Genomic DNA, 26,707 nt, shown 5'->3' on the forward strand with positions numbered 1-26,707 from the left:
CCATGGATTGGTAGGTTGAGAGTGATTGTTTCATCGGTATTGCTGCACCTGTGTTGCTGCCATCTTTAATCAGGTCCACTGCACCTTGATTGTGCATTTGTTTGGAGGCCTGGGCAGGTAAGCATCTCTGCCTTTTTTTCTGTGATTTTTAAAATTTTTGGGGGGATTTCTAAGTACTCTTTTTGTGTCGGTGAGCTCAGTCACTGATTGGACAGCCCACCGGACAGAAAATCCAAGAAAGAAAAAAGTTTAAATAATGAAAACACAGGTTATACTGAATCTTTTCTCACAAAACTAGTTACACTGGCTGAAATAAGTATCGAGCATAGGACCAATTTTTTAAGCAAATAGAAAACCAGGGATTGAAGCTTGAGGAAGACAATTTGCATATTCCAGGTGCCTTCTGGGAAAAGCGAAGAGTCTTCCTCAGCAAAAAGATTGTTTGCTAGAGCCGGGACCCGCTGCTTGGAAAGAATCGCCAACATTTTTGCCTCTAGGACATTATTGCAAGAAAGCTTGGCTGAGTAGATTACCCAAGAAGGTTATGTAGGTACGTGAGCCACCTGGGGGAGGTGGTCCCTTTTTTGCCGCGAACAGACTGGAGACAGAAACCGGTGTACATTCAACAGGTCCTCTTTATTGGCTGTCCTCCCGATGACCACAGCAACACGACAGCTTCTGTACACACAGGCCCGGGTACCTTGCACCTTCTCTCTCCTACAGTGACGTCCCTCGCGGTTCTATCGCTGTGGCTGCCCTAGCCCTACCACCACAGCGCTTCGCCTGTCCGAGTCCGTCTGGTACCCCCGGGCTTCCTCTGTCCTGCGGCTCTCCTGTCAGGGCCACCCCCCTGACTGTCTCTCCTTCCAGTCTCTTCCGGAGCTCTTCTTCTTTCAGTCTCTTCCTCCTTCAGTCTTCCTCTCCGCTGAACTCCTCCTCTTGGACTGGCTTCCCTGGGGCTCTCTCTCCCTTTTTATTCCCCTCCCTGGGAATTCCCCTCTCTAGCCCCCTTAACTCCGCCCACCATGACTTTGCGGTTTCTTTAGCATTAGCTGCTGTTAAGTTCCTTCCCAGCTTCCTTCTGTCTCCCTCTAGTGCAGGCCGTCGCTGCGCTCATAAACGCTAGTGTGAAACTAGCCTTAATGGGGTTTACATTAAGATGTAACTTACAAAAAGGGAATGCCCCACACCTGAAATATAGTGAGGCTATGTGGGGGCTCATGCTGTGTATAGTGAGGCTATGTAGGGGCTCACGCTGCATGTAGGGAGGCTATGTGGGGGCTCACGCTGTATATAGAAGGTTATGTGGGTCTCACACTATATAGAAGGCTATGAAGGTGCTCATACTGTATATAGGAGGCCATGAAGGGGGGGGGGTCACACTGTATATAGGAGGCTATTTTGAGTCCACACTGTATATTGAAGGCTTTGTGTGGGCTCACACTGTATATTGGAGGCTATGTGAGGGCTCACACTGTATATTGGAGGCTATGTGGGGGCTCACATTGTATATTGGAGGCTATGTGAGGTCTCATTGTGTATTGGAGGCTATGTGAGGTCTCACACTTATATTGGAGGCTATGTGAGGGCTCACACTGTATACTGGAGGCTATGTGAGGGCTCACACTGTATATTGGAGGCTATGAGTGCTCACACTGTATACTGGAGGCTATGTGAGGGCTCACACTGTATACTGGAGGCTATGTGAGGGCTCACACTGTATACTGGAGGCTATGTGAGGGCTCACACTGTATACTGGAGGCTATGTGAGGGCTCACACTGTATACTGGAGGCTATGTGAGGGCTCACACTGTATATTGGAGGCTATGTGAGGGCTCACACTGTATACTGGAGGCTATGTGAGGGTTCACACTGTATACTGGAGGCTATGTGAGGGCTCACACTGACAATGCTGAAGTGAAATGTGTGGCAAACTCTGCTTGTCATGTCTGGGATCTAATGGTAGATTAGATCTACAATTAGCGCTCTCCTCTGGTGGTATAAACAAGCATTAGCTGGGTGAGGGACCACTCACATATATAACCCCCTAGATACACTACTAGCTCTCCAGATACCAGCCACACAGATTATAGCTTCCTGGCACCTTGTCTGTACTTGTTAAGGGCTCATACTCAGTCCTGTTTCACACTTCAATTTTTTGTGTCAGTTAAAATCCGCCAAAAAGGCGGAAAGCGGATCCGTTGCTAACTGATGTGAACGGATGTCACCGGATCCGTTTTTTTGACGGATCCGCCGAATGAAGAATTTTAAAAGAACCACTGCCCGGGAAAAGAGAGAAAGAGAGAGAGAATTTTTTTTCTCTGTCCGCCAGAAATGATTTCAGGGTTAAATTTCCTCCTGACTTCATTCCTCCGGGCATGCGCTCTATAAAAATGCGGATCCTGCAGTACAAAAAACGTTACATGGTCCGTCCAGGCATCTCGGCGGACGAAAAAAAATTGACGGATCCGCAAAAAAACGGATCCAACGGATGGCCATCCGTCAAGATCCGCCGGTAATTTAAGTCAATGGGGAAAAACGGATCCGTCAAAAAAAATGGCGGATCCGTTTTTTGCAAAAACGGCGGATTTTGACTGATGGTCAAAAAAGTGATAGGCCTCACTTGCAAGAAACTCGCACGATTCTCATATGAGTCTCTCGCTTGAAAACCTGGCACTGGGACAGGAGTGTGTGGCTACATGTATTTTTATGCAGCGGCATGCTCCAGTCCCAGCGGCAGTGCCAGGTTTTCAAGCGAGACTCATGAGAATTGTGCGAGTCTCTCGCAAGTGAGTATGAGCCCTTATGGTATGTGCACACATAGTTTTTTGGCTCTGCGGATTTTGTAGTTTATGTGCGGTTTTACACCTCATAATGGATGAGGTGTAAAACTGCAGCGTTTCTGCACCAAACAATTGACATGCTGCGGATTGTAAACCACAGCAAAACCGCGCGGGAAAAAACACAGCATGTGCACAGCTTTTTTTTATTTCCATAGGAAATAAAGGTACTGTACAACGCAGCAGAATCTGCTGCGTTTCTGCAGAGCCAAAAACGCTGCGGAAACGCTGCAGAAACCGCAAAGTGTGCACATACCCTTAGGCTGTGTTCACACACAGCGTTTTTTTAGCGGTTTTTACAGCGGTTTTCACTATAAAACCGCTATAAAACCACTAAAAATAAGCTGCACAGTCATTTCTATGCATTTTGCGTGCACATTGATGCGTTTTTTACCGCAAAAAAACGCATCGCGGTAAAAAACGCAGCATGCACATTAATTTTGCGTTTTTTTCCGCGGTTTAGGCTTCTCCCATGCTTTTAGAAACCTCTGCGGTAAAAAACGCATCAAAACCGCCACGGAAAAATAGGTGCGGTTTCTGGGAAGGGATTCAAGTTTTTGTGCAGAAATTTTCTGCAACGTGTGCACTTAGCCTTAGAAGGGTTATGTGAAGCACAGTAACCTGCACAGAGCATGGCTGATCGCTTCCTCAGACACTTGACTTGCTGGCAGGTTTTGTCAAGCCTATCCTGCTAGCTATACGTATATAGTGTCTATGGGGGCACACAGGTCATGCAGGTGAATGCCACATCGTACGCCGCTAGTAATCTGAACAGACACTGTATTTACGCGTCATCCTCACCTTACAGTATGGAAATCTCCCGCCAAAACAAGAAGCCTCGCGATGACACCCAGAGGGGGCGTGGCCTGCCTTTACACGTCCTTGTAAGTCTTACACTGTAACAACACATCAAGTCTTCAATAAAATGGCGGCGGCCGCAGACAGGGTCTGGGTTTGGATTATAAGGCTCGGTTTGCTGAGCAGACGTCACGTGATGTCTTAAGGCGTCATTATTGCCTGGTGTTCAGTGTAGTCCGCGCAGAAGTGGGCGGGTCCGCGCTCTGATTGGATGCAATAGATGTCTGCAGTTTCTGCTCAGAGTTGCTGTCTCCAAATAGAATACTCCTGCAGGATGCCGGCAGTCATAGTGTCAGCCCCGTGATCAGCGCCCGTGCCGCCCCGGGGGCGGGTAGAATGGCTGGCAGCGCCCGGCATGCATTGCCCTGGCACAGCAGATGATGAGGTGACTGCGGTGTGGTGTCATTACCGGCAGTGACTGGCGCCGGCACTACTGAGTGCAGTGCACCATGGCCTCAGCTAACGGGGCGCCGGTGCCGCTCTCTCCAGGAGGGCGCCGCCTGGAGCTGAGCGAGGAGCTGCGGAGGAGAGCGCACTCCCTGTGCCGGGAGTACCTCCGGGGAGCATGGCGGAGCATCGGCCCCGAGCAGATGAGGGTGTCTGTGGTCAGGTAACGCCCGGGGACTGCTGGGCTCTAGGGGACGGGGCAGTGCCGCCATGTGGGGTGCTGGAGGGCAGTAATCCGGGTCATTAGTAGTGACGTAATCACTGGGGGCATCACTGTCACCTCAGGGGCGGATGTGGGATCAGGAGCACATTACCTGTATAAATACGTCTCTGCTGCCCCGCAGCCCTGTGTATGGGCTGGCCGGCATGCCGTCTGTCCGGCACCCACTTGTAAGGCTATGTGCACACGTAGTTTTCGGGGGTGCGGATTTTTCCGCGCGGCTTTTGGAAAAACCGCAGGTCAAAAAGACCTGCGGTTTAGCCAGGCGGTTTCACACCTCTACAATGGAGAAAGTGTGAAACCGCAGCGGATTCCGCACAAAGAATTAACATGCTGCGGATTGTAACCCACAGCAAATCCGCATGGAAAAATCCGCAGCATGTGCACAGCATTTTTAGTTTTACAATTGGAAACAATGGTACTGTCGGATGCCGTTTAGGTCGTCCGCTCTTCAATATGCCCAGAACAGTCATAGATCGTTCAGTCTACATAGACCGCCATTATACTCGGCAGCACGTGTCCTGATCTTGTAAGATGTGCTGCAGAGAGTGACGGGGCTTTGAATGCACTGTCACCAGGTTTTTAACCCCCCCCCCCCTCCAGGGGTGTATGCATTTTACACTGGGGTATATGCTCATTTGGTTTCAACTTGGGTATTGGCTACATACATAAGGGTCGGCTGCTGCAGGGGTTTATGGGAGAGTGCTCACTCATTCGCTCCCACTCTTAGACAGGGTGCATGGCTTATTTTTGGGTGGTCGACTACCAGCATGTGCCGTAACAATCATGGTGTCTATTCCGGATCTCGGCACCTCAGAGAAGCTGCCTATTATTCTGTAGGTGGGCCAGGGTTATATAAGGGTAATGCACAAACGACGGTGGCTGCTTCCCAGTGCTGGAGAGAGGACGGAGGGCGACGTCTCCTGCCAGTCACCGGCTCCTAGTCCTTGTCCTTCCTTTGACCTTTCACAGTGGTGCAGAGTCAGATCTGACGTCGCCCTCTGGTTACATGGCAAGTGCAAAGTTAGCTGATTATGGACGGGTTCTGTGATGTATGCGTGTCTCTCGACCTGCTGTAACCCTCTCGATCTCTTAAAGAAGCGCTCCTCCTCACATCAAAGGTTTTATCCTACTAATATATTGCAGTTATCATATTATACAGCACTGTGTACTTACAAATTCTCTTTTTGCTTTTCTACCCAGCTAATTCTTCTGTTTTCCATTAGGTCTACGACATCACAAGATTAAAAACTGACTAGCTGAATCCTTCTAAGCTCTATGTAGAAACAGGAGGTCAATTTTCTCTGTACGAGTCATGAGTCACTGCAAAAGTTCCTGGGGAGGGGTGGTGGAGCAGCTGGGTCAGGAGTTGGAGGGGAAAGATAAATGCAGGGTCAGGAGACTTCCTGTAGACCAGAGAAAAGAGAAGAACTAGCTGGGTAGAAAGGTAAAATGAGCAATTGCAAGTACACAGTGCTGTATAATGATGATTGCAATGTATTCCGAGGATAAAGGCTATGATGGGAGCGGTAAATGGCAGAATCTCGCCTGTCAGAATTGCTCAAGGAGCCAACAGTGCAGATCAGGTAGCACAATATGCGGCACTCAGTGCTGTTCTCCCAAACATAAGCCCGACATTGTGATCGTGGTGTGCACTGATATAGGGGGAGCAGCGGGAGGTATGACTGAGAAACACGGGCAGCGTGAATCAAGAGACAGGCTGTGATTTACACTGAAGCGCCGCGGTCTTTCAGAGAAATCATGCCTTTTAAACCCGACCAGGGAACGTGTGTCTGGCCACAATGACTGGTCCAGGAGGTGGGTCGCCAGCATCTTCTCCACACCCCCATCCCATATACTGACATATAGAAATGGACCAATTAGGTGACACTCCTTCATGTTCTTGTGCTCTGCGGTTTTCCATTCCAGCCTTTCCCTGTGTGTTCCTCAGCAGTAACATGAACTCCTCTGCAAGGTCATCGGGGAGGTGGTGATGAATTGCTGAAAAAATCATATAGCGGCAAATTGCAAGTCAGCCTGCGTATTGCTGACCTGTTCCCCAGACCACATAACACGTGCAAACAAAACCATTAACAAAGTACGTGCTGTCACTACTAGTAGCCCATGGACATCTAACAGCAGTAGTTGATAGCTTGGCCACCCTTGTCAGGTTATGAACTGCTACAGTCTTTAGGAGCTCAGTTCTCTTCTACCTAGTAGCCCAGTAGTGGGGACACGGAGTGACAGTTCGCTCCAGTGAAATTGCAGTTTTGTGTCCCATGCTGCATGCAAGGTCCACTCCGGCTTCAGTGCCAGTGTTCACAAGCTCGCCTGCGCAGAAGCAGGATGAAGACACTGCCATTAGACAGGGTGGCTAAGGTACCCATAACGGCGTGAGTGCATGCGTGGGATTACGTCACCACAACTGTACATCACAGGTCAGTGTGACCTGTATGGGAGGGGGGGGTAGTATTGTAATGGACAGGAGTCCTAGATTTCTTCCAGGCATTGCACGCCCCAGAGCCTCAAAGAAATCTTTAACATAAAGATTGCAAGTGCATTTCTCAACATGTAGACCACAGCTATGAGGCATACAGGTAAAACTGGTTTAACCATTCTATTACCTGTATGCCCATAGGAATAGCTTAATAGTGTCCAGGGGATGACAGATTCCCTTTAAGGGCATTTGATTAGCAGCACCTAGCGGATACTTGCCCTCTTAATTCCTATGGACGCAGTAATGGTGTACTTAAAGGGAATCTGTCATCACTAAACTATTAATATGGGCATACAGGCTATAGCCTGCTGAAAACAGTCCTCCTTTATGCCTCATATCAGCTGTGTTGTCGCTGAGAAATCATCTTTCATCACTTTATATAAATGACCTCTTCCAGGCTCAGGGGCGGATGGTGCCTGGAAGATAACTCTGCCTCCAGAGCTTATTATACATGAAGAGGGAGTTACCAGTGTGATGTGTAATGGCCGCTCTCTGCTCTCCTGATAATGGACACGTCTGCAGGTTCCTCTCACCTCCAGCTTCCAGCTCACAGGTAGACAGTTGTAATGTTGTTACAATACAGAAGAGCTGAGCGAGAAGCAAAAATAAGCTTGTAAGAACCCAAACTTCATTTCTCCTGTACTGTGTTAGTAATTTGTCTCACACTAGTAACTCCCCTTCATGTAAAATAAGCTCTGCCTCCAGAGCTTATCTCCCAGCAACCATCCACCCCCGAAGCCTGAAAGTGGTCATTTATATAAAGCGATAAAAGATGATTTCTCAGCAACAACATAGTTAATAATAATAATAAATTTTATTTTTATAGCGCCGACATATTCCGCAGCACTTTACATTTCAGAGGGGATTTGTACAGACAATAGACATTACAGCATAACAATAATCACATACAGTAGATTATAACAAATAACAAGAGGAGTGAGGGCCCTGCTCGCAAGCTTACAGTCTATGAGGAAAGAGGGAGACACGAAAGGTGGGTGGTAACAGTTGCTCTGATTGTATGGACCAGCCATAATGTTAAGTGTGTAACAGTACAGACACAGAGGGCTAATGGATGCATAAAGCATGTGGGAACATGATGCTGGGAACCTGGTTATGGTAAAACTTTTGGCTCTGCCACACAGGGATAGGTTAGGTTAATGTGTTGAGAACATAGTTGATAGGAGGCATACAGTTAGGACTTTTATCATCAGTTTATAGCCTGTATGCCCATCTGAATAGTTAGGTCAAATGTGGTGACAGATTCCTTTAAATTTTTCACACTCCTTCTGTATTTTCGGCCTACATTTTGTCATGTGTCTTTCATCTGAGGTTGTAGTTACCTAATTTTAAGATCTTGCCATAAAATTCAAGGAGGGTGTATTCGGTTTGTATTGTAACTAGTTTTGCTGGCAGAGTTTAGCCTATATTTGTTCGTTAAGCCCTGCTTCATCAAGACCTGTGTTAGGGTACCGTTACGCCTAGCGACTCACCAGTGATCCCGACCAGCGATATGACGCGGTCAGGATCGCTGGTGCATCGCTAGGTGGTCGCTAGTGAGCTGCCACACAGGCAGATCTCACCAGCAACATCGCTGGGGACGGGGGTCGCTACTTACCTGTCAGACGCGGCGATCCTGCGTCCTCCCGCCCGGCTCCACGCGTCGCTCGTCGTCACAGCATGAAGCACCGCAGGAAGTGGACGACGAGGAATGGTCCAGCAGCTTCTCGCGCGATCAGCGATAACCAGCGGGGGAGCCGGTCGGGAGGCAAGTATCACATGCAGCGATATCGCTAGTAATATCGCTGTAAAACGTCACAAAATCGTTGACTTTACAGCGATATTGCTAGCGATATCGCAGTGTGTAACGGGGGCTTTATTCTCACCAGTCTTGTTGAGCAGGCGTGCTGGAGTCAGAGGCTCCTACATCATTAGAGAAGCACTCCTCCTCCCATCAAAATTGCTATCCTCTTACTATATTGCAATCATCATATATAGCACTGTGTTCTTACAATTGCTCATTAGCTAGCTGAGTCCTTCTAAGCTCTAAGCAACAGGAGGTCCATTTTTCTCTGCACAAGTCACTAGTCACTGCAAAAGTCTCTGGTGGGGGGAGGAAGGGGCAGCTGCATCATAAGACTTCCTGTTTCTTCATAGAGAAAAATTAGCTGGGTTGAAAGGCAAAATGAGCAATTGTAAGTACACAGTGCTATATAATATGATGACAGCAATATAGTAACACAAACTTTGATGGGGGGGATTGCTTCTTTAAGGGGTTCTTCAGGAATAGAGTAAACTAGCTAAAGGAGATGTTATAACTAAAATCCTAAATACATTTAATTAGAAAAACCCCATAGTTTTGTTTAGGTCACTATAGAATTAAAATGGCCACTAGTTGTCACAGGATTTTAGCACATCCTGGAGTTGCGGCAAAATGTTTCTACTCTTCAAATCTTTATATGCCATAACTCTGATGTTAAAGTTTTAATGAAGCTGTCCCACAATGTTCCCTTTTTTACTTAGCGAATTTACACTTTTACAAAGTAGCTTGAAATTCCAAGCTGTCATTGAGAAGAAGGTCTCTCACGATGTTCTTCCTGGGCCAGCAAGTTAACTAGTGGTACATTGTGGATAAAGTCACCAGTAATCCACAAAGTGGTCACATGTGGTTCTTCAGAAGGATTTATTTGTGGTCTTGTTAACCGCTTCACCTCTGTGTTTCAGTGGCGGCCTCAGTAACCTGCTGTATAAGTGTAGTCTGGCAGACACCGTTCAAACGCAATCCACGGAGCCACGACAAGTGCTGCTGCGGCTTTATGGAGCCATTCTGCAGGTAATCTGTTTCTCGGGTGCATATTTTCTATAGTTCCAGGAAAAATATATAAATTATATATTATAACACGCACGCGCGCTAGGGTGCTGAGTGTCTTCAGCGTGCTCAAAAAGTGTCCCCCCCCCCCCCCCCCCCCCACGGCTACATGTATTGCGGCTGTTTGACAGCTGCAGCGCATGTAGGGATTGCCTATTTATTAGACAATCCCCACGTGATGCAGCTGTCTAACAGCCGCAAGACATGCAGCCACTGGAAAAGGAACATATTTTTCGAGGACGCCGAAGACACACAGCAGCCGAGCATGCTTGGATAGGATCTTATCTGAGCATGTTCAGTCATCAGTACTAGGTATGCTTTAAATCTATCTTCTGCCTCTTTGTTTTGCAGGGTGTGGACTCTCTTGTCCTGGAGAGTGTAATGTTTGCCATCCTTGCTGAGCGGTCTCTGGGTCCACATTTGTATGGTGTTTTTCCTCAAGGTCGTCTGGAAGAATACATTCCGGTGAGAAGTGCTGGCTGGAAAGCACCAAATTTAGAATTTTTAATATACAAGTCTTTGTAATTCTTCTATTCAACATTCTAGTTTGACTATGTTCATACTGTATTTGGATGCGCTTGTTCGCCACATGCAGCCATAAGTCCCCATGTGCCACACCTATCCAATGGCTAACATATGCCACTGTATAAAACAGTAAGGTTGCACCATAATATACCAAGAATGATTACGCTAGAACAATGGTCCCCAACATTTCTTACCTTGAGAGCCACATCCAGCTCTGAGAGAGGGTTGCGAGCCACATCCAGCTCCCACACTCCCTCACATTAATGGCGCAACCAAAGCCCCTATTATGGGTATATTGACAACCAAAGCTTTTCCACAGAAGCAGTATACCAAGAACCAAGGGTTCCCACAATCCCTCCTTCAGTATTCTCTCATCAAGAACTCCCACCACACTGTTGTATCCAGCTTCAAGCACCTCCTCTGACCGGTAGTATCATCATGTCTCCAGCACACCATCCTTAAATTATCTCTAAACCCCTAAGACCAGTATATGTGCATCCACATCTGCTCTTCCATGCCGGACTACTCACACAATTCACCATTTTGAGATGTGCTCTTTGTAGCTCTTTGCTAGACTTGGAGCTAATGCACTTAGCTGGCAGAGAGTCGCGAGCCACAATTCATGAGATCGCGAGCCACATGTTGGGAATCTCTGCTCTAGAACATTGAAACTGCATTACTGCCATAGAAAATGGGGAAAAAATGAAAAAGCACTATATAATGTATATATAAAATGTGCATCTGCAAAAATTGCTATGAGAAAATGGTACTTAGCGCATAGATTGGCCAATATATGTGAGCCCAATTGCCATGTCAAGGCATCCTTCAAAAACTGGGTCCTTAGGCCAGGTTCACATAATAATAATAATATCTTTATTTATATAGCGCCAACATATTCCGCAGCGCTTTACAGTTTAACAGTTTCAAAACACAAGTCATAAGTAACAACATTAACAATGCAATAATTAAAGCAAAATAAGAAGTAGTAAGACGAAATAAGACGGCCCTGCTCGTGAGAGCTTACAATCTACAATGAGGTGGGGGAGATACAAAGTACAGGTGTGTATTTACAATGAAGGTCCAGCCATCTTGAGGGAGTGAAGGATAGATGGAGATAGTGAATGGGCTATACACGCACTCTCACACACAGAATTACTTTGATTAGTGAACGTGATAAGCCGCTCTGAACAAATGTGTTTTGAGGGAGCGCCTAAAACTGTGCAAATTGTGGTTAGTCCTAATTTCTTGGGGTAGAGCATTCCAGAGGATAGGAGCAGCACGGGAGAAGTCTTGGAGTTGGGAGTGGGAGGTACGGATTAGTGTGGAGGTTAGTCAAAAGTCGTTTGCAGAGCGCAGCGATCGGCTAGGCCGATAGACAGAAATGAGGGAGGAGATGTAGGGGGGTGCCGCACCATGGAGAGCTTTGTGGGTGAGAAAAAGTACTTTGAATTGGATCCTATAATGAATGGGCAGCCAGTGTAATGACTGACGAAGAACGGACACGTCCGAGTACCGATTAGCCAGATGGAGGACCCTGGCTGCTGCATTAAGTATGGACTGGAGAGGGGATAGTCGAGTGACGGGGAGGCCAATTAATAGAGCGTTACAGTAATCCAGGCGGGAGTGGATCGATGCTACAGTGAGGGTTTTTGTTTCCATGGTGAGAAAAGGGCGGATTCTAGAGATGTTCTTTAGGTGTAAGCGGCATAGTGACATAGTGTCAGTGCAGTCCGTTCAAAGCATGTGTTAAACGAACTGCGCTAATGCAACTGCCTTTTTTCGATCGCGTTTATGCGATTGCGCTAGTGCAGATGCTCCACCTGCGCTAGCAGTGACGGACCCTCGGACGCTGCAGACCGCGTCCGAGGGTCCGTCACAGAATGACGGCACATCGCTAACGCATGCCGATTATGACATGCGTTAGCGATGCACTGCGTTATGTCAGTCTATGGGTGCGTTAACGCATCTGTTACATAGTGGCATTAATGCTATGTAACGGATGCGTTAAACGCTGCTCCCGAACGCAATATGAACCCGGCCTTATCCTGATATGTAACCTCTCCTGGGCAAAAAAAGGCTACAATTTATGGGGCAGGAATGGACCAGTTAATCTGCTTAAAATCACCTGTGGCTTGTGGGAGTGCACATGTCCAAAAGGCTTCAATACAAATGGAAAAGAAGGACCAGCACATCTAAGCTAGTGTGAATAGGTGCCATTTTTTTTTTGGTTGGCTCCTATTCACACTAGCTTAGATGTGCTGGTCCTTCTTTTCTATTTATATGCCACTGTATGGCAGAAGAGTAGGCAAATGTGGTGTGAACAGAGCCTTAGCCTGCATTCATGTTTTACTAAGCAACAGCTTAGGCCGGTTTCACATTAGCGCTTTTTAAGCGCACGCACGGCCGGGGGTAGCTCCGCCCCCGAGCCGGCTCTCTGCCCGGCGTGCCCGCCCCTTGCTTGTAGCGCCGCCTACTAGCGGACAGCGGCGCCTGCGATCGGCGCACCCTATCTTTAGCATAGGGTGCGCAGATCGTGCGCTAGTTGCGCTTTGACCTGCGCTGCGCACTTTTGACGGTGCGCCGTGCGCGCCAAAATCCGAAAAGTTTGATTTTGGCGCGCACGGCGCACCGTCAAAAGTGTGCAGCGCAGGTCAAAGCGCAACTAGCACACGGCCTGCGCACGATCTGCGCACCCTATGCTAAAGATAGGGTGCGCCGATCGCAGGCGCCGCTGTCCGCTAGTAGGCGGCGCTACAAGCAAGGGGCGGGCACGCCGGGCAGAGAGCCGGCTCGGGGGCGGAGCTACCCCCGGCCATGCGTGCGCTTAAAAAGCGCTAATGTGAAACCGGCCTTAGTGGCTAAAACTGAATTTGGAATATTAATGGGCAGCGTCATACGTCTGTTCTAAAATATTACATGAATATACAGTAATAGCCCACTCCAAAAAAAATTAGAATGAAAAGTAAACCTTGTTTAAAGTAATATTTTGGTACAAACCAGAAGCTTGAAAGAGCCGGCCATGTGTTCATAATCCTTGGCATTAAACCGTATGAGATAAAGAACCTCCATAAAAATGTTTCACCTGCCTCCATTCTGTGGATCTGTAAATGGCTTCGGTAGTTAGAGTACCATATATAACATTTAATGAACAGGACTCTATTCACATGTGGTCATGTTTCCATCAGTTTATTGTATGTGATTGGGATCTAGATTCTCTCTTTACTTTGTTCCCTCAGAGTCGTAGGCTGGTGACCCCAGAACTTAGCGTTCCTGAAATCTCTAGTGAGATCGCACAGAAGCTGGCCAGATTCCACATGATGGAGATGCCTTTCAACAAAGAACCAGTTTGGCTATTTAAGACTATGGAAATGTACGTTTGACTTTTTGGTAACTTTCAGATTCTTTGTGGATAGCAGTTGTTTTATAGATAACCGCACTCACTGTAAAACCCCCTATATGAGAGTACACCGAGTGTTTAGAATACCAAACCGTATGTAACACACGGGAAATATGTGCACAAGGTAATTCTAGAGTCTAAAAAATGGACAGCTGGGTTTACCTATATTAATGGTGGACCCTGGCTCCTTCCGTATGGGAGGGAATCAAAACATAAAGGTCTGGGGAATAAACCTAAATGGACAACTGTGTAATACAATATGAGGTTGATAGGCAGAAAGCGAAGTATGTCCGTCCACAGGTGCAAAGAAGATGGCTGCCGCGTAATAGAAATGGAGGGATCTCTAATGTGGCACTGTCGGAGTGTGCTCGGCAAGATTTGGCATACAGTAAGTCCGTCCTTGGAGATGAAGACTATCACTGCGCTCTGGTGTATAGCCTGGAAGCCCCGGCCAGTGGCGTGCCTGGTGAAACCATTCTTTCTGGATCTGGCGTGTATTGTCACTGGCTCCACAGTACTGTGACTTGGAAGAGGCAAAAACAAACTCGTTTTGATAAAATCCTGTTTTCCTTCTTCAGGAAAGGAGGAAAATCAAGAAAAAAAAAGTTTTTTTTCCAGTGTGTCTTTATCTTAATTTATTAGCAATTGTATTGTATCTTATCCAGTTTCAAGATATTTTCACATTCACAGTAAATATTTGTAGGAAGCCTAACTTGCATAATATCTTATCTGTTGCTACATTGACAGCAGGGACAAGTCAAGGACAGTTGATGTTTGCATTATTATTGACATAAAAGGCTTGTCCCAAGATTTAACCCCTTAGTGACGGAGCTAAATTTTTTAAATCTGACCAGTGTCACTTTATGTGGTAATAACTCTGGAATGCTTCAACAAATCCCAGTGATTTTGAGATTTGTTTTTTTCGTGACACATTGTACTTTATGATGTTAAATTTAGGTCAATACGTTTTTGTTTTTATTTATAAAAAATTTGAGAAAAATGTTAAAAATTTTTTTGCAGTTTTCAAACGTTGAATGATTATCCCGTTAATCCGGATAGTCATACCACGGAAAAACATTCATAAATAACATTTCCCACATGTCTGCTTTACATCAGCACCATTTGTAAAATGTTCTTTTATTTTGTTAGCATTTTAGGAGGTTTAAAAATGTAGCAGCAATTTTTCATTTTATCAAGGAAATTTATCAAATTTATTTTTTCGGGACCTATCCAGGTTTGAAGTGACTTTAGGGGTCCTATATATTGGAAAACCCCCAAAAGTAAAACCATTTTAAAAACAGCACCCCCCTGACATATTGAAAACTGGAGTCAGGTAGTTTATTAACCCTTCAGGTGATTTTCAGGAATTAATGCAAAGTGGCATGACAGAAATGAAAGTGTATTTTTACCACCTAAATGTCGCTGACTTCTGAACAGGTTACAACAGCCGGCAGACTCTAAGGCCACTATGTGGTCATGAATTGCCATGGCAAACATCAGGACCACACAATCATGATCTTAGGGTGTGGATGGGGATAAATAGGAAGCCCCCACACTCTGTTAACCATTTATATGATGTCACTAGAGATGAGCGACTTTGCCTTTTTTAGGGTCGAGTCGGGTTTCATGAAACCTGACTTTCTCAAAAGTCGAGTTGAACGAAATCGGCCGACTATAGGGAAAAGTCGGAGGTCCGACTGAAACGCGAAACCCAATGCAAGTCAGTGGGGAAGCAAAGTCGGCAGGGAGTGGAGGACAGTAAACACACCTACATGCCGGACCGCTTTTTTAAAGTGCGCGAAAACTCACGTGCAAGCATTCTGGGAAATCTGACTTTGGCGCTCGTTTTGCCGACCGCTTGGCCGACTTGACTCTGTGGTCAAGTTTCGGTCGGCGAAACCCGACTTTGCCATAAGTCGCCCACTTATGAATCTGGCCGACCTGTTTCGCTCAACTCTAGTTGTCACTATTGACAGCAGCATCTAAGGGGTTGAAAAGCTTTGGACTGTGCAAACGCTGATCGTGGCTGATGCAGCAAGTTGTCAGCTATAGTGCGCAGCTGACAGCTGCTGGATTGTCACCTGTATGGGGATGCTATTCTCTATCTCACGTCAGTTAAAAGACATATTGGTGGTCATTAAGGGGTTAAATGTTGGGCAACTTATTAATGTTTTCAAATGCATTACTTTAAAATAAATAAAATAAAGCACTAAGTTCTTTCCTCTGCGAGAACTCCATGCCCAACTTCTGCTGTGGTCCCTGAATGCAACATGAAGTAGTCCAAGCTTTAACAGTTGAAGTCTGCACTGTTCTTCTTTCATCTTTTCCTCCTCGACACGGGCCCCCTTTTCAGCACTTGCTCTGAGTGCAATGCTGATGTCTCACTCACCTGAGCAGAGAGAGGGGTGGTCAGTTGTGTGTCCTGGCCGCTCGCTGCTCAAAACGTCTATACCCACCAAACCTAAGTGCTTAGCCACCATCTCCCACACTCCAAAGACATACCGATTGAGGGAATCAAGATTGTGAGCCCCAATGGGGACAGTGCCAATAATGTCTGTAAAGTGCTGTGCAGCTAATGTCACTATATACTGTAAGTGAGTATAATAGTAGTAATAAAGAGTACTTTTAAAAAATCTCTACCACTGAGAACTGCTGAGCTTTTACCTTGGCCGGTGACTTGTGTTGTATTAGTAGTTGTGTGATGCTTTCTGCTGTGGATTCTAGCTCCGATTATTTTGTGAGACTTGACCGTCAATTCACTGTCTTGTATTTGCTTTAACCCATCACTACCGTCTTGTAACTTGCCTTGTTTGCTATGCACTTTCTTCTAGGTACCTGTCTCAGATTTCTTCTCTGTCCTTCACACAAGCCGCCCTGGTGGAAAAGTTCAACAAGTTGAAGAGTTTTCACTTAGAGGAAGAAATGAAAAGTCTTAAGTAAGCCCTTGAAAAGTTTTTATACAGATAAGAAAGCATTAGAATATCTATTGCCATGCCTTGTCTCCATAAATTATATACCTGACTAAATACAGTGCTTGGGACTTTCACTCAAAGAGAACCGGTCACGCTAAAAATGCCAGACTGTGTGCAGGCTTCATGTTATGTGGCAGGAAGAGGAGGAGATTGTAGAAAAGGTTTAGCCAAACATTCAATTTATTAATCACGTACTCCCATGACCTTTTTTTTTTTTTTTTGTCCTGCTATAACTGTGTATAATATATATATATACTATAGTGGAGTATATTAATATACTCTCCTATCGCCACTCACTCCGGTGCCCTGCGCTGTTCCTGTCCTTTTCTTAGTGACCTCACCGCTCTTAAGACTCTCCAGCTCACGTTGCGCTGTGTGTGACCCAGAAATGGCGCTTACAGTGTTAGCCTATGGCGCGTAAGAACGAGGCACCATAGGCTTTTATTGTGAAAGAGATTTGCGGCTTACTCATAGGGTAAACGGAGCGTCTAAAGCGCTGTTGCGTGACTCGGAGGAGGAGCGAAGTCGCACTTGATACCGGAGAAGACAGTGATTAGTAAGTATATTAATGAACTCGCACTACAGGTGTAAGGCTGTGTACCCACGTAAACGTTTTTACCGGCAAAAACACTTGAACGCTTACCAGAAGCATCCCATTCATTTTAATGAATTCCGCACTTTGTGCATATTGATGCTTTTTTTTCCGTGAAAAAAAACGCAGCATGCTCATTAATTTCAAGGAAAAATCCGCATTTCTAACTATATTCTATGAGCAGGAGGATGCTCCTGTCAAAAAACGCGCAAAAACCGTACGTTTTTCGTGGGAAGGAGTCTGTTTTTTTTTCTGCATATGTGGGTACATAGCCTAAGGGGGGCAGAAATTCATGTGAGTGCTTCTCTGATTCTAAGCTCTACTCACTCTGGGCTTTTGGAATCCTACTTAGTGGTTGACCACTATCTACATAATGTTTAAAGTCATGCCCATTCTGGGCTTAGGAGTCCAGTGGGTGGATATACTCGACTTAGTCCTCTCTGTATAAGTTTATGTTGAATATTTTACCAAATACATCACACTGTGTGTGTAAAAAGTGCTGCAAATTAAGAAATTCTTTAAAAAAAAAAAAAAAGGTAACTACCGTAGTTTGCATTTTGTCAACTGAGAAATAATAAAGTGTAAGGCCATGTGCACACGATGCAGATTTGCAGCGTTTCCGCAGCAGATTTTACCGCGCAGAAACGTTGCATATCCGCATTGTGATGTACAGTACCTTTAAAATGAATGAAAAAAAAAAAACGCTGTGCAGACGTTGCGGATTTTTCCGCGCGGTTTTCCTGCGGTACAAAATCCGCAGCATGTTACTTCTTTTGTGCGGTTTTCTATCTCCCCTGTCACCAAATCCGCAGGGGGAAGACCGCAATGGAAAACCGCACAAAAACCGCATGAAAACCGCGTGAAAAATGGTAAGGCCCCCTTCTATTTAAAATAAGCTCTGGGGGCAATTTCTCCAGGAAATCTATGTCTGGCCCGTAGATCTAAACGACTCATTTACATATTAAGAAAAACTGATTTCCCTGGAATGAGACATCGCATCGCAGTCAGACATCAAGGTATCATTTTATTCACCTTTGTCACCTACAAGCTCATTTTGACAGCCTTTAACTTTGTAATCCTTTCATGACAAGACATTTTTATTCAGAAAAAGCTATCAAACAACTTGAGACAAAGCAGAGAATTCTGATTTTAGCATATAAAACATACGATTTATGGGGGAAATTCATCAACACTCACTTTTACATTGGAGGGGAGTTGGGGCCATTTAATGTTCTGACCCCATACACCTGTCGAGATGTGTGTACGTTCTAATGAACAGGACACATGCGCAGTACTTGCTGATCGTGCACGTGTCTCGGCAGATCAGTGGGGTGTGTAAAGTCATCGATGCTACTCATCTTTGATACAGAAGTAGACCATATAAACACTTTAAAGAGAACCTATCAGCAGGATTGTGTTCAGTAAACTACAGACACTGTCAGGTTGGTGCCGTTATACTGATTAAAATGATACCTTGGTTGATGAATCTGTCTTGAGGTTGTTCTTTAATCTTTATTTTCTGTTAATGAGATTCTTGTGCTTCGGGGTGCCCTGTGGGGGGGTCTTTATGTTGTGCTCTGCTTACGTATGCATCTGTATTGACTTATGACAGGTCACTGATCCCTCAGTGACCTGCCTCCTTTTTACATACTGCATATACTACTGTTTGATTTTACTGTTGATAATATTCTTGATATGCAATATTGTTGTTAATAAGTATAATATTGTGGCTGTTAGGTTCAGAAATAAAATGTACATCCAGAAAACAGGCGCCTGCACAGTAGCATCTATTTCTTACCGATGGATGCTACTGCGCATGTGCCGCCGACGGCATTTTTTTGGTGAAAAAAAAAATTGCTGCAGCAAAATGGTGGCGGCACATGCGCAGTAACATCTATCGTGCTTGCAGACAGATGCTAGTGCCCAAGCACCACCATTTTGCTGCAGCTAAATTTTTTAGTAAACTTCAACAAAATAGAGCCGCCACTTGCATACTATCATCGGTAAGAGATGCTGCTGCATCAGTGCCATTTTTCTGGATGTGAATTATCAACAGTATTCTATATCAACACTATTATATGCAGTATGTAAAATATGGGGTAGGTCACTGAGGGATCAGTGTACCTGTCATAATCTCATACAGATGCATATGTAAGCAGTGCACCATTATGAAGACACCCTTCACAGGCCGCCAGAGCATGAGAATATCTTTACCTGAAAACAACAAATAAAGATAAACCAGCTGTTTGATGTTGGTAATCTGGGAGGGAGCCAATATCCGTGGCCCCTTCCTTAGGCCAAGAACATCAGCTGTTGTGAATTCGCTTTCTGGCCTCCCTCTGGTTATTACTGAAGCTAGTGGAGCTGGTCAGACCAACAAAGGTGTTGAGAGTTCTCTTTCTGGTCTCCCTCTGGTGGTTACTGGAGGTAATGAAGCTGATCTGATTGACAGAGGCTTGCCACCTGATAATGATGATGACGATTGGAGATCTGGGGTTTCAGAAGGGATTTAAGACAGCCGACTCCCTCTATCCCTGCTGGTGATTTGCTTCCTGTTCCTCCTGAGGTCTGATTTCTAAAGCTCTGTCCCTGCATGTTCAGCTAAGTGGTTTATTTGCTATTCTGTTTGCATTTAATCTGGTTTTGTCTATCTCTTCTTGGTGCGGGTCAGCCAGCTCCTGCTGGGGCTGTACTGAATCACCGCCCATATGTTACTGCTTGTGCCAGTTTGTTTTATCCCCTGTTAGACTGGTCTCTTTTTGCTCTGCTTTCAGAATATACCAGAGTGCTGATATAGTGGGGGGCGAAGTCGTGTGACTTCAGTGTTTTTTTTGCATCAGACGTGCTGGACTTCTTGCAGGGTTTTTTGCGTGATTGCAGACAGTGTCTTTCCTGTCCTGTCTAGTCAGTGTGGGCCCCATCATTTGCACAGTCTATTTTCCTGCCTGTGTTTGTGTTTCCATCTTGTCTCACCGATAGTATATGTTTGGGGGCTATCTATTCTTTTGGGGTCTGCTCTGGGGCAGTTTAGATTTCCCCTTTCTTGCTTTAGGCTTAGTTGGCTCTCCGGCTGTGCCGAGGCGTCTAGGATCATCGTAGGTACACTCCACGGCTACTACTAGTTGTGTGGCTAGGATCAGGGATCTGCAATCCGCTTAGGTACCAACCTCTCTGGTTTTCTGTGGCTTAGCCTGGACCTGCTGTCCTCCTCAGTGACCCATTCATAATAATCAGCCTTCTGCTGCCCCAGAATTGGCATTTAGCCTCCGCTCTTCCCACTTGTCCTGGTGGGGTCATAGTATTGGGGTTGATGTCGGCTTTTTGATAGCGGACATCAAGCCCAAAGGTTAGTAATGGAGAGGCATCTATAAGACGCCCACGTTACTAACCCCATTGTCAAATGTAATAAAAACAGAGTAAAGTCCTTTATTTGAAATAAAAACTCCCCCAACCATCTTTTACCAATATATTAATATAAAAATAAAAACGCAAAGTAATCTTCACCTGTCCACAGATAATCTCTGTGATGATGCTGTCCCATGAAGAACTCTAGCTGTGCTATATCCGGATGGTTTCTTGAGCCATGGGATGATGCGTTCTCACAGCAAGCCAGCCGGAACGCTCTGAGACAGCAGCGTGAGATGGCTCGTGCAGCATCTATCACTGATGTAAGGTCACTGGAGTTCATAGTCGATGAACCCTGGTCACCTTACTGACGTCACAGCTCGCATCATGAGAATTTTCTGTATGCCACAGAGAATTACTGTATGCAAAAGCTGATGTTAAAAATGCACTGCATCCGCATGTTAAACGAATGCTGCTTCCAAAAAATCGTATTGTACTCCACCTTCTTTTCAGAAACAGCAGCCGACCTATTTTATTTACGTTGATGAGTGTGATCTCTAATTCAGGTGATCAGACCCCGATCCGGGCCAGAATTCACATCCTTAATACAAGAACATTCATGTGAATTCTAGTACAAGACTAAATTATCTTTGAATTCTTTGGTTATATAAAAGTGATGCAAGCATCACCCTATATGGTTAACACAGTTGCCTGTGGTAATGCGATTTTGAGTGAGAACCCTACTGAGGATACTACTTTATGTTCACATGTGGCAAATTTGCGTGATTGCATTCCATGCCGTACATCTGACTGGTGTAGATTTTTCCAGATGTGCGTAGACCTCTGATGAGCAAGGCAGACACACATTTGTGCCCAAAATCTGCAGACCTTTACTGACTCTTCCTTGTGTTTGCTTATCTTTCCAGGGTTCTGCTGGAGTCTACACCATCTCCTGTTGTATTCTGCCACAATGATGTTCAGGAAGGTACCGTATATGCTCGTGTATAAGTGCCCCCCCCCCCCAAATTTTGCCACAAAAAACTGGGCAAACTTATTGACTCGTGTATAAGCCGAGGGTGTAATCCATAGTTTATGCACCCATATGCTGCTCCATAGATCATGCCCCCCATATGCTGCTCCATAGATCATGCCCCCCATATACTGCTCCATAGACTATGCCCTCATATACTGCTCCATAGAATATGCCCCCCATATGCTGCTCCATAGAGTATGGCCCCCCCCATATGCTGCTCCATAGAGTATGGCCCCCCCCCATATGCTGCTCCATAGAGTATGGCCCCCCCCCATATGCTGCTCCATAGAGTATGGCCCCCCCCCATATGCTGCTCCATAGAGTATGGCCCCCCCCCATATGCTGCTCCATAGAGTATGGCGCCCCCCCCATATGCTGCTCCATAGAGTATGGGCCCCCCCATATGCTGCTCCATAGACTATGGGCCCCCCCCATATGCTGCTCCATAGACTATGGCCCCCCCCATATGCTGCTCCATAGACTATGCCCCCCCCCATATGCTGCTCCATAGACTATGGCCCCCCCCATATGCTGCTCCATAGACTATGGCCCCCCCCATATGCTGCTCCATAGACTATGGCCCCCCCCATATGCTGCTCCATAGACTATGGCCCCCCCCCATATGCTGCTCCATAGACTATGGCCCCCCCCCATATGCTGCTCCATAGACTATGGCCCCCCCCCATATGCTGCTCCATAGACTATGGCCCCCCCCCATATGCTGCTCCATAGACTATGGCCCCCCCCCATATGCTGCTCCATAGACTATGGCCCCCCCCCATATGCTGCTCCATAGACTATGGCCCCCCCCCATATGCTGCTCCATAGACTATGGCCCCCCCCCATATGCTGCTCCATAGACTATGGCCCCCCCCCATATGCTGCTCCATAGACTATGGCCCCCCCCCATATGCTACTCCATAGACTATGGCCCCCCCCCATATGCTGCTCCATAGACTATGGCCCCCCCCCATATGCTGCTCCATAGACTATGGCCCCCCCCCATATGCTGCTCCATAGACTATGGCCCCCCCCCATATGCTGCTCCATAGACTATGGCCCCCCCCATATGCTGCTCCATAGACTATGGCCCCCCCCCATATGCTGCTCCATAGACTATGGCGCCCCCCCATATGCTGCAAAAAAAAAAAAGCCATACTCACCTCTCCTGGGTCCATCGCCGCTGTCTGCCGCTTCTTGTGTCAGTGACTGTTCCACCAGCAGAGGGGCGGCAGGCACTAATCACGTCACCGCGCCCCCTGCTGCCTAAACGTCACTGACACAGGATGCAGCAGAGACAGCGGTGAGCAGCGATGGACCTGGGGACAAGGTGAATATCGCTATACTCACCCATCCTGCTGCGGTCTCTGCAGCCTCGCTCGCTTCTTCACTGTCTCCCTTCCCTTCCTGTCCTCTGCAGTCACGTGGTACCGCTCATTACCACTCATGAATATGCGCATATTCATGAGTGGTAATGAGCGGCACCACGTGACCGCTGAAGACAGGAAGGGAGATGGTGGAGAAGCGAGCGAGGCTGCAGAGACCGCGGCAGGACAGGTAAGTATGATCTCTGACACTCCCCCTCCCCCGCCGACCCCCCCAGGTATATGACCCTTGTATAAGCCGAGAGGGGGACTTTCAGCCCCAAAAAATGGGCTGAAAATCTCGGCTTATACACGAGTATATAAGACTACTAGCCTCTAACATGGAGATGAAATGCAGCCTTGCAGCAAGTTGTCAGAGAGCGGATTTTCATAATGTATATTGTTCAGCAATTGGGACACCTTTCAGGTGGCACTAAAGGTGTTTGGCCTTATTAAACCTATTAAACAATTTAAAAAAAAATGGCATGGAACCCCCCCCCCCCCCTTATTTTTAATAAACAGCTGAGGCAAAGCAGATAGTTGTGAGCTGGTGTTATTCTGGGAAGGGGGTAATATCCATGGAGTTTCTCAGCCTATTAATTACAGCTCACAGCTGTCTGCTTTGCCTTTACTGGTTATTAAATAGCGGGGACTCCCACCCCCACTCACTTTTATAAACCAGCAAAGGCTATCACAGTTCGGGCTGTGAATCTATGGTACTTGTCGGAAATGTCAGGTTTCCTTTGAATTGTGTGCATAAAAATTGGACAGCAAACTCGTGGTTCATGTGCCGTACAATTTTTTTTTTTTTTTTTTTTTTTTTTTTTCTTGCACCCATTGACTTGCATAGGCGACACAGCAAGCAACTTGTTGCAATTTTAGTTATTTTAAAAATCGCAGATAAGCACTGAATCGTTGATTAGCATTAGTCAGAGTGCAATATCCTTTTATTATTATTATTGCATCCGCAGATGAAAATGAGCCCTTGCCCTGTCAGTAGATTGCCTGGGGCTCCCACATTTGTTACTGTCAGCCGAAAACGTCAATATCTGCTGATACTAGTCTAATGTGTATGGGGGGAATAATGCGTCAAACAATGGGGTTCTGTAGTGTTTTTGTTTTTTGGCTTTTTTATTTTTGTGCAACCTAGGTGGGTTTGAACCTTTTGATAATTTTTTACCAGTGTTTGCCAAACGCCAGTCCTTACAGCCCCCAACAGATCGTGATTTTAGGGTTTCATTAGTGTTGCACAGGTGATGGAATTATTATCAAGTCCTCAGAGATTGTCCCAGGTTCCATACTAAGGAAGTCCTGATCTTTGGGAGATAAATGATTTTTACAATTTGCTACAATGCTTCTGTAGTGTTAAGGTATTGTCATATTACCAAACTCCGAAGGAGCACTGTTTCATGAAAGTGCTAACATGGTAGACACAGGGGGATACCCAACTGTTGTGATCTATTGGCACCCAGCATTTCCAATGCAGGAGGACTGATGGGGTAATAGAGCCCTTATCTAACTACCTACATCCCACCATTAATGGTAACAGTAGCATTTATGAGATCAAACTGCTGCAATAAGAGCCATCGGCTGTATATTACAGCCACTCCTGAGCTCGATCCATAAAATTCCTCCGCACATTCAGTCTACATGTTCGCTGCATGTCACTTAGCAGGACCGGTAAACTCATTAACGCAGTCTGTAAGTAGTCATACGAAGAAGAGGTTTAGACACATTGCCTTCATTGCCAGTGTATATTACCCACCCAAAGACAGGGCAATCTGTAAACCGTAAAGAACACCGCACGTGCAGTTTTTTAATGTGTATTTCGGCCACACAGCTTGTACACAAGCAGACTCAGACTAGCCACAGGTGAGTCCCCAGTGGTCCTCTGCACAGTAGTGGGCCCCCCACCCTTCTCTATATTATAGAAGCAGAAATAAAATGATTAGCGAGGGGCAGGTAACTGGACAGGAGGCCCCCTGAGTCAATGTAACTGGTGGGCCCTTGGCACCAGAGTCCAACGCTGTACATGAAGTTGGTTGTCTTCTAGGATCTCTCACGCTTTCTATAAAGGTGCATTTATCTTCGACATTCTTGTTACAATATGATTGTGCCCATAAATTGTCAATCAGTGAGACTTCTGTTATTTCAGCATATCCATGTGGCTTAGACTTTGATACCTGTAAAGAATGCCCTTTCTGCTGAAAGTCACTGACTTGTCTTTCTCTGATAGGAAATATCCTGCTTCTGTCATCCCGTACCTCTCACCCATCAGATAAACTCATGCTCATTGACTTCGAGTACAGCAGCTACAATTACAGGTCAGGAAAGTCTGCATGTGCTTGTTTTCTCAAATATTTTGTGAAAGCCCGTCTTTACACAGAATAAAAAAGGGTGAATCCAGCTGATGAAAAAGGCTATTTTAAGCCAAAGGTAAAATTACATGGCACCAAGATATTGAAGCAACGTGTTTCGAACACCAACTGTGTTCTTTGTCAGAGTCTTTAGACAGCCCCCTTTTAGCACGAAAATGCTACACAAGGGAGTGAGATCTATATTGGTGGGCTCAGGCCTTTGTTTTGAATAGTTACAACCATTAATAAATCTGGGGAGTGGGCAAAGTAGGAAGACGTCTGACTACGGCATCCAAGGCAACCGGCAGCAACAATCTGGTCCCTGCTCCGTGTGTGGCATTGCAACACGGCTCAATTGAATGAAGTGCAGTGGGAAACACAGCATGTGGACGAGAGTGGTGCTGTTGGGCAACAAAGCCATGTATTTCTAACCTAATACAATCCATTTAATTAAATGAAACTGATAAGACTGCAGGTACAGCTTTGTTCTGCCAGATTACACTGGTAGTCCAGCTCCAGGCACATCAACATGTGCCATCACAGCAAGGTGTGCTATGCTCCAAGAGCATGGAGCAGATTAGAAGGGTTGAACATGGCCGGAGAAGATAATCAAAGTGGGATAAGTTTTCATGACTTAGATGAGCGTAGCCATGCCCATGCTGCGCCTATTTGAGATGTTGGCCCGAACTGGCGTGAAACCTCCAATGTTGTTAAAGGGAATCTGTCACCCCATTTTTCGGCTGAGCTGCCGGCACCGCCATCAGGGGCTTATCTACAACATACTGTAATGCTGTAGATAAGCCCCTGATGTAACCTGAAAGAGAAGAAAAATGAGTTATATTATACTCAACCAGGGGAGGTCTGGGTCCGATGGGTGTCGTGGTCCAGTACAGCACCTCCTATCTTCTAACGGTGACATCCTCTTCTTTGCTGCCTGTCGTGGCTCTGGCGCAGGCGCCCTGCTCTGCCCTGTTGAGGGCAGAGCAGAGTCCTGCAGTGCGCAGGCGCCGGGAGAGGTAGGACTGTAATGTCCACGTTGGTAAAAGGCTGGGAAAAAGTTTCGCCCCATCTGTGTTAGTCTGTTGCTCTAGTTTGCCTCTGTATATTTGTTCTACGTTTGCCATTTTTCATGGTATACTTACAGCCATTTCTCTTTTCTGTCCTCAGAGGATTTGACATGGGAAATCACTTTTGCGAGTGGGTATATAATTATCAACATGATGAGTGGCCTTTCTACAAAGCGCAACTGAGCAACTACCCCTCGAGGGAGCAGCAGGTATCTGTTAGATATTCCACTAGGTATATGTAAAAGTTGCATCTGGAGAATTATACTATTGTATCACGTCCAAATAGCTGGCACCGGCCTCAGAAAATCCTCACTGCGTGCAATGTGA

General features: G+C 46.1%; 1 protein-coding gene across 2 annotated transcripts in view; it reads left to right on the forward strand.

Moving 5' to 3' along the window:
* Positions 1-3,908: 3,908 nt before the first annotated feature.
* CHKB (choline kinase beta) overlaps positions 3,909-26,707 on the forward strand; it is a 48,208-nt gene continuing 25,409 nt past the window's right edge. Inside the window, exons 1-8 of one of the 2 annotated variants that reach the window (XM_073579313.1) lie at positions 3,909-4,308; positions 9,584-9,692; positions 10,080-10,193; positions 13,490-13,623; positions 16,482-16,586; positions 21,486-21,544; positions 25,193-25,280; positions 26,481-26,589. In XM_073579313.1, the coding sequence (XP_073435414.1) occupies positions 4,148-4,308; positions 9,584-9,692; positions 10,080-10,193; positions 13,490-13,623; positions 16,482-16,586; positions 21,486-21,544; positions 25,193-25,280; positions 26,481-26,589 (879 nt within the window). In that variant the 5' untranslated portion in view covers positions 3,909-4,147. The remainder of the gene's footprint in view (positions 4,309-9,583; positions 9,693-10,079; positions 10,194-13,489; positions 13,624-16,481; positions 16,587-21,485; positions 21,545-25,192; positions 25,281-26,480; positions 26,590-26,707) is intronic. The other variant, XM_073579314.1, reaches the window with a different exon arrangement.

Source organism: Dendrobates tinctorius, unplaced genomic scaffold (genome assembly GCF_039654945.1).
Source record: "Dendrobates tinctorius isolate UK_male_01 unplaced genomic scaffold, ASM3965494v1 ptg000062l, whole genome shotgun sequence".
Taxonomy (NCBI): Eukaryota; Metazoa; Chordata; class Amphibia; order Anura; family Dendrobatidae; genus Dendrobates; species Dendrobates tinctorius.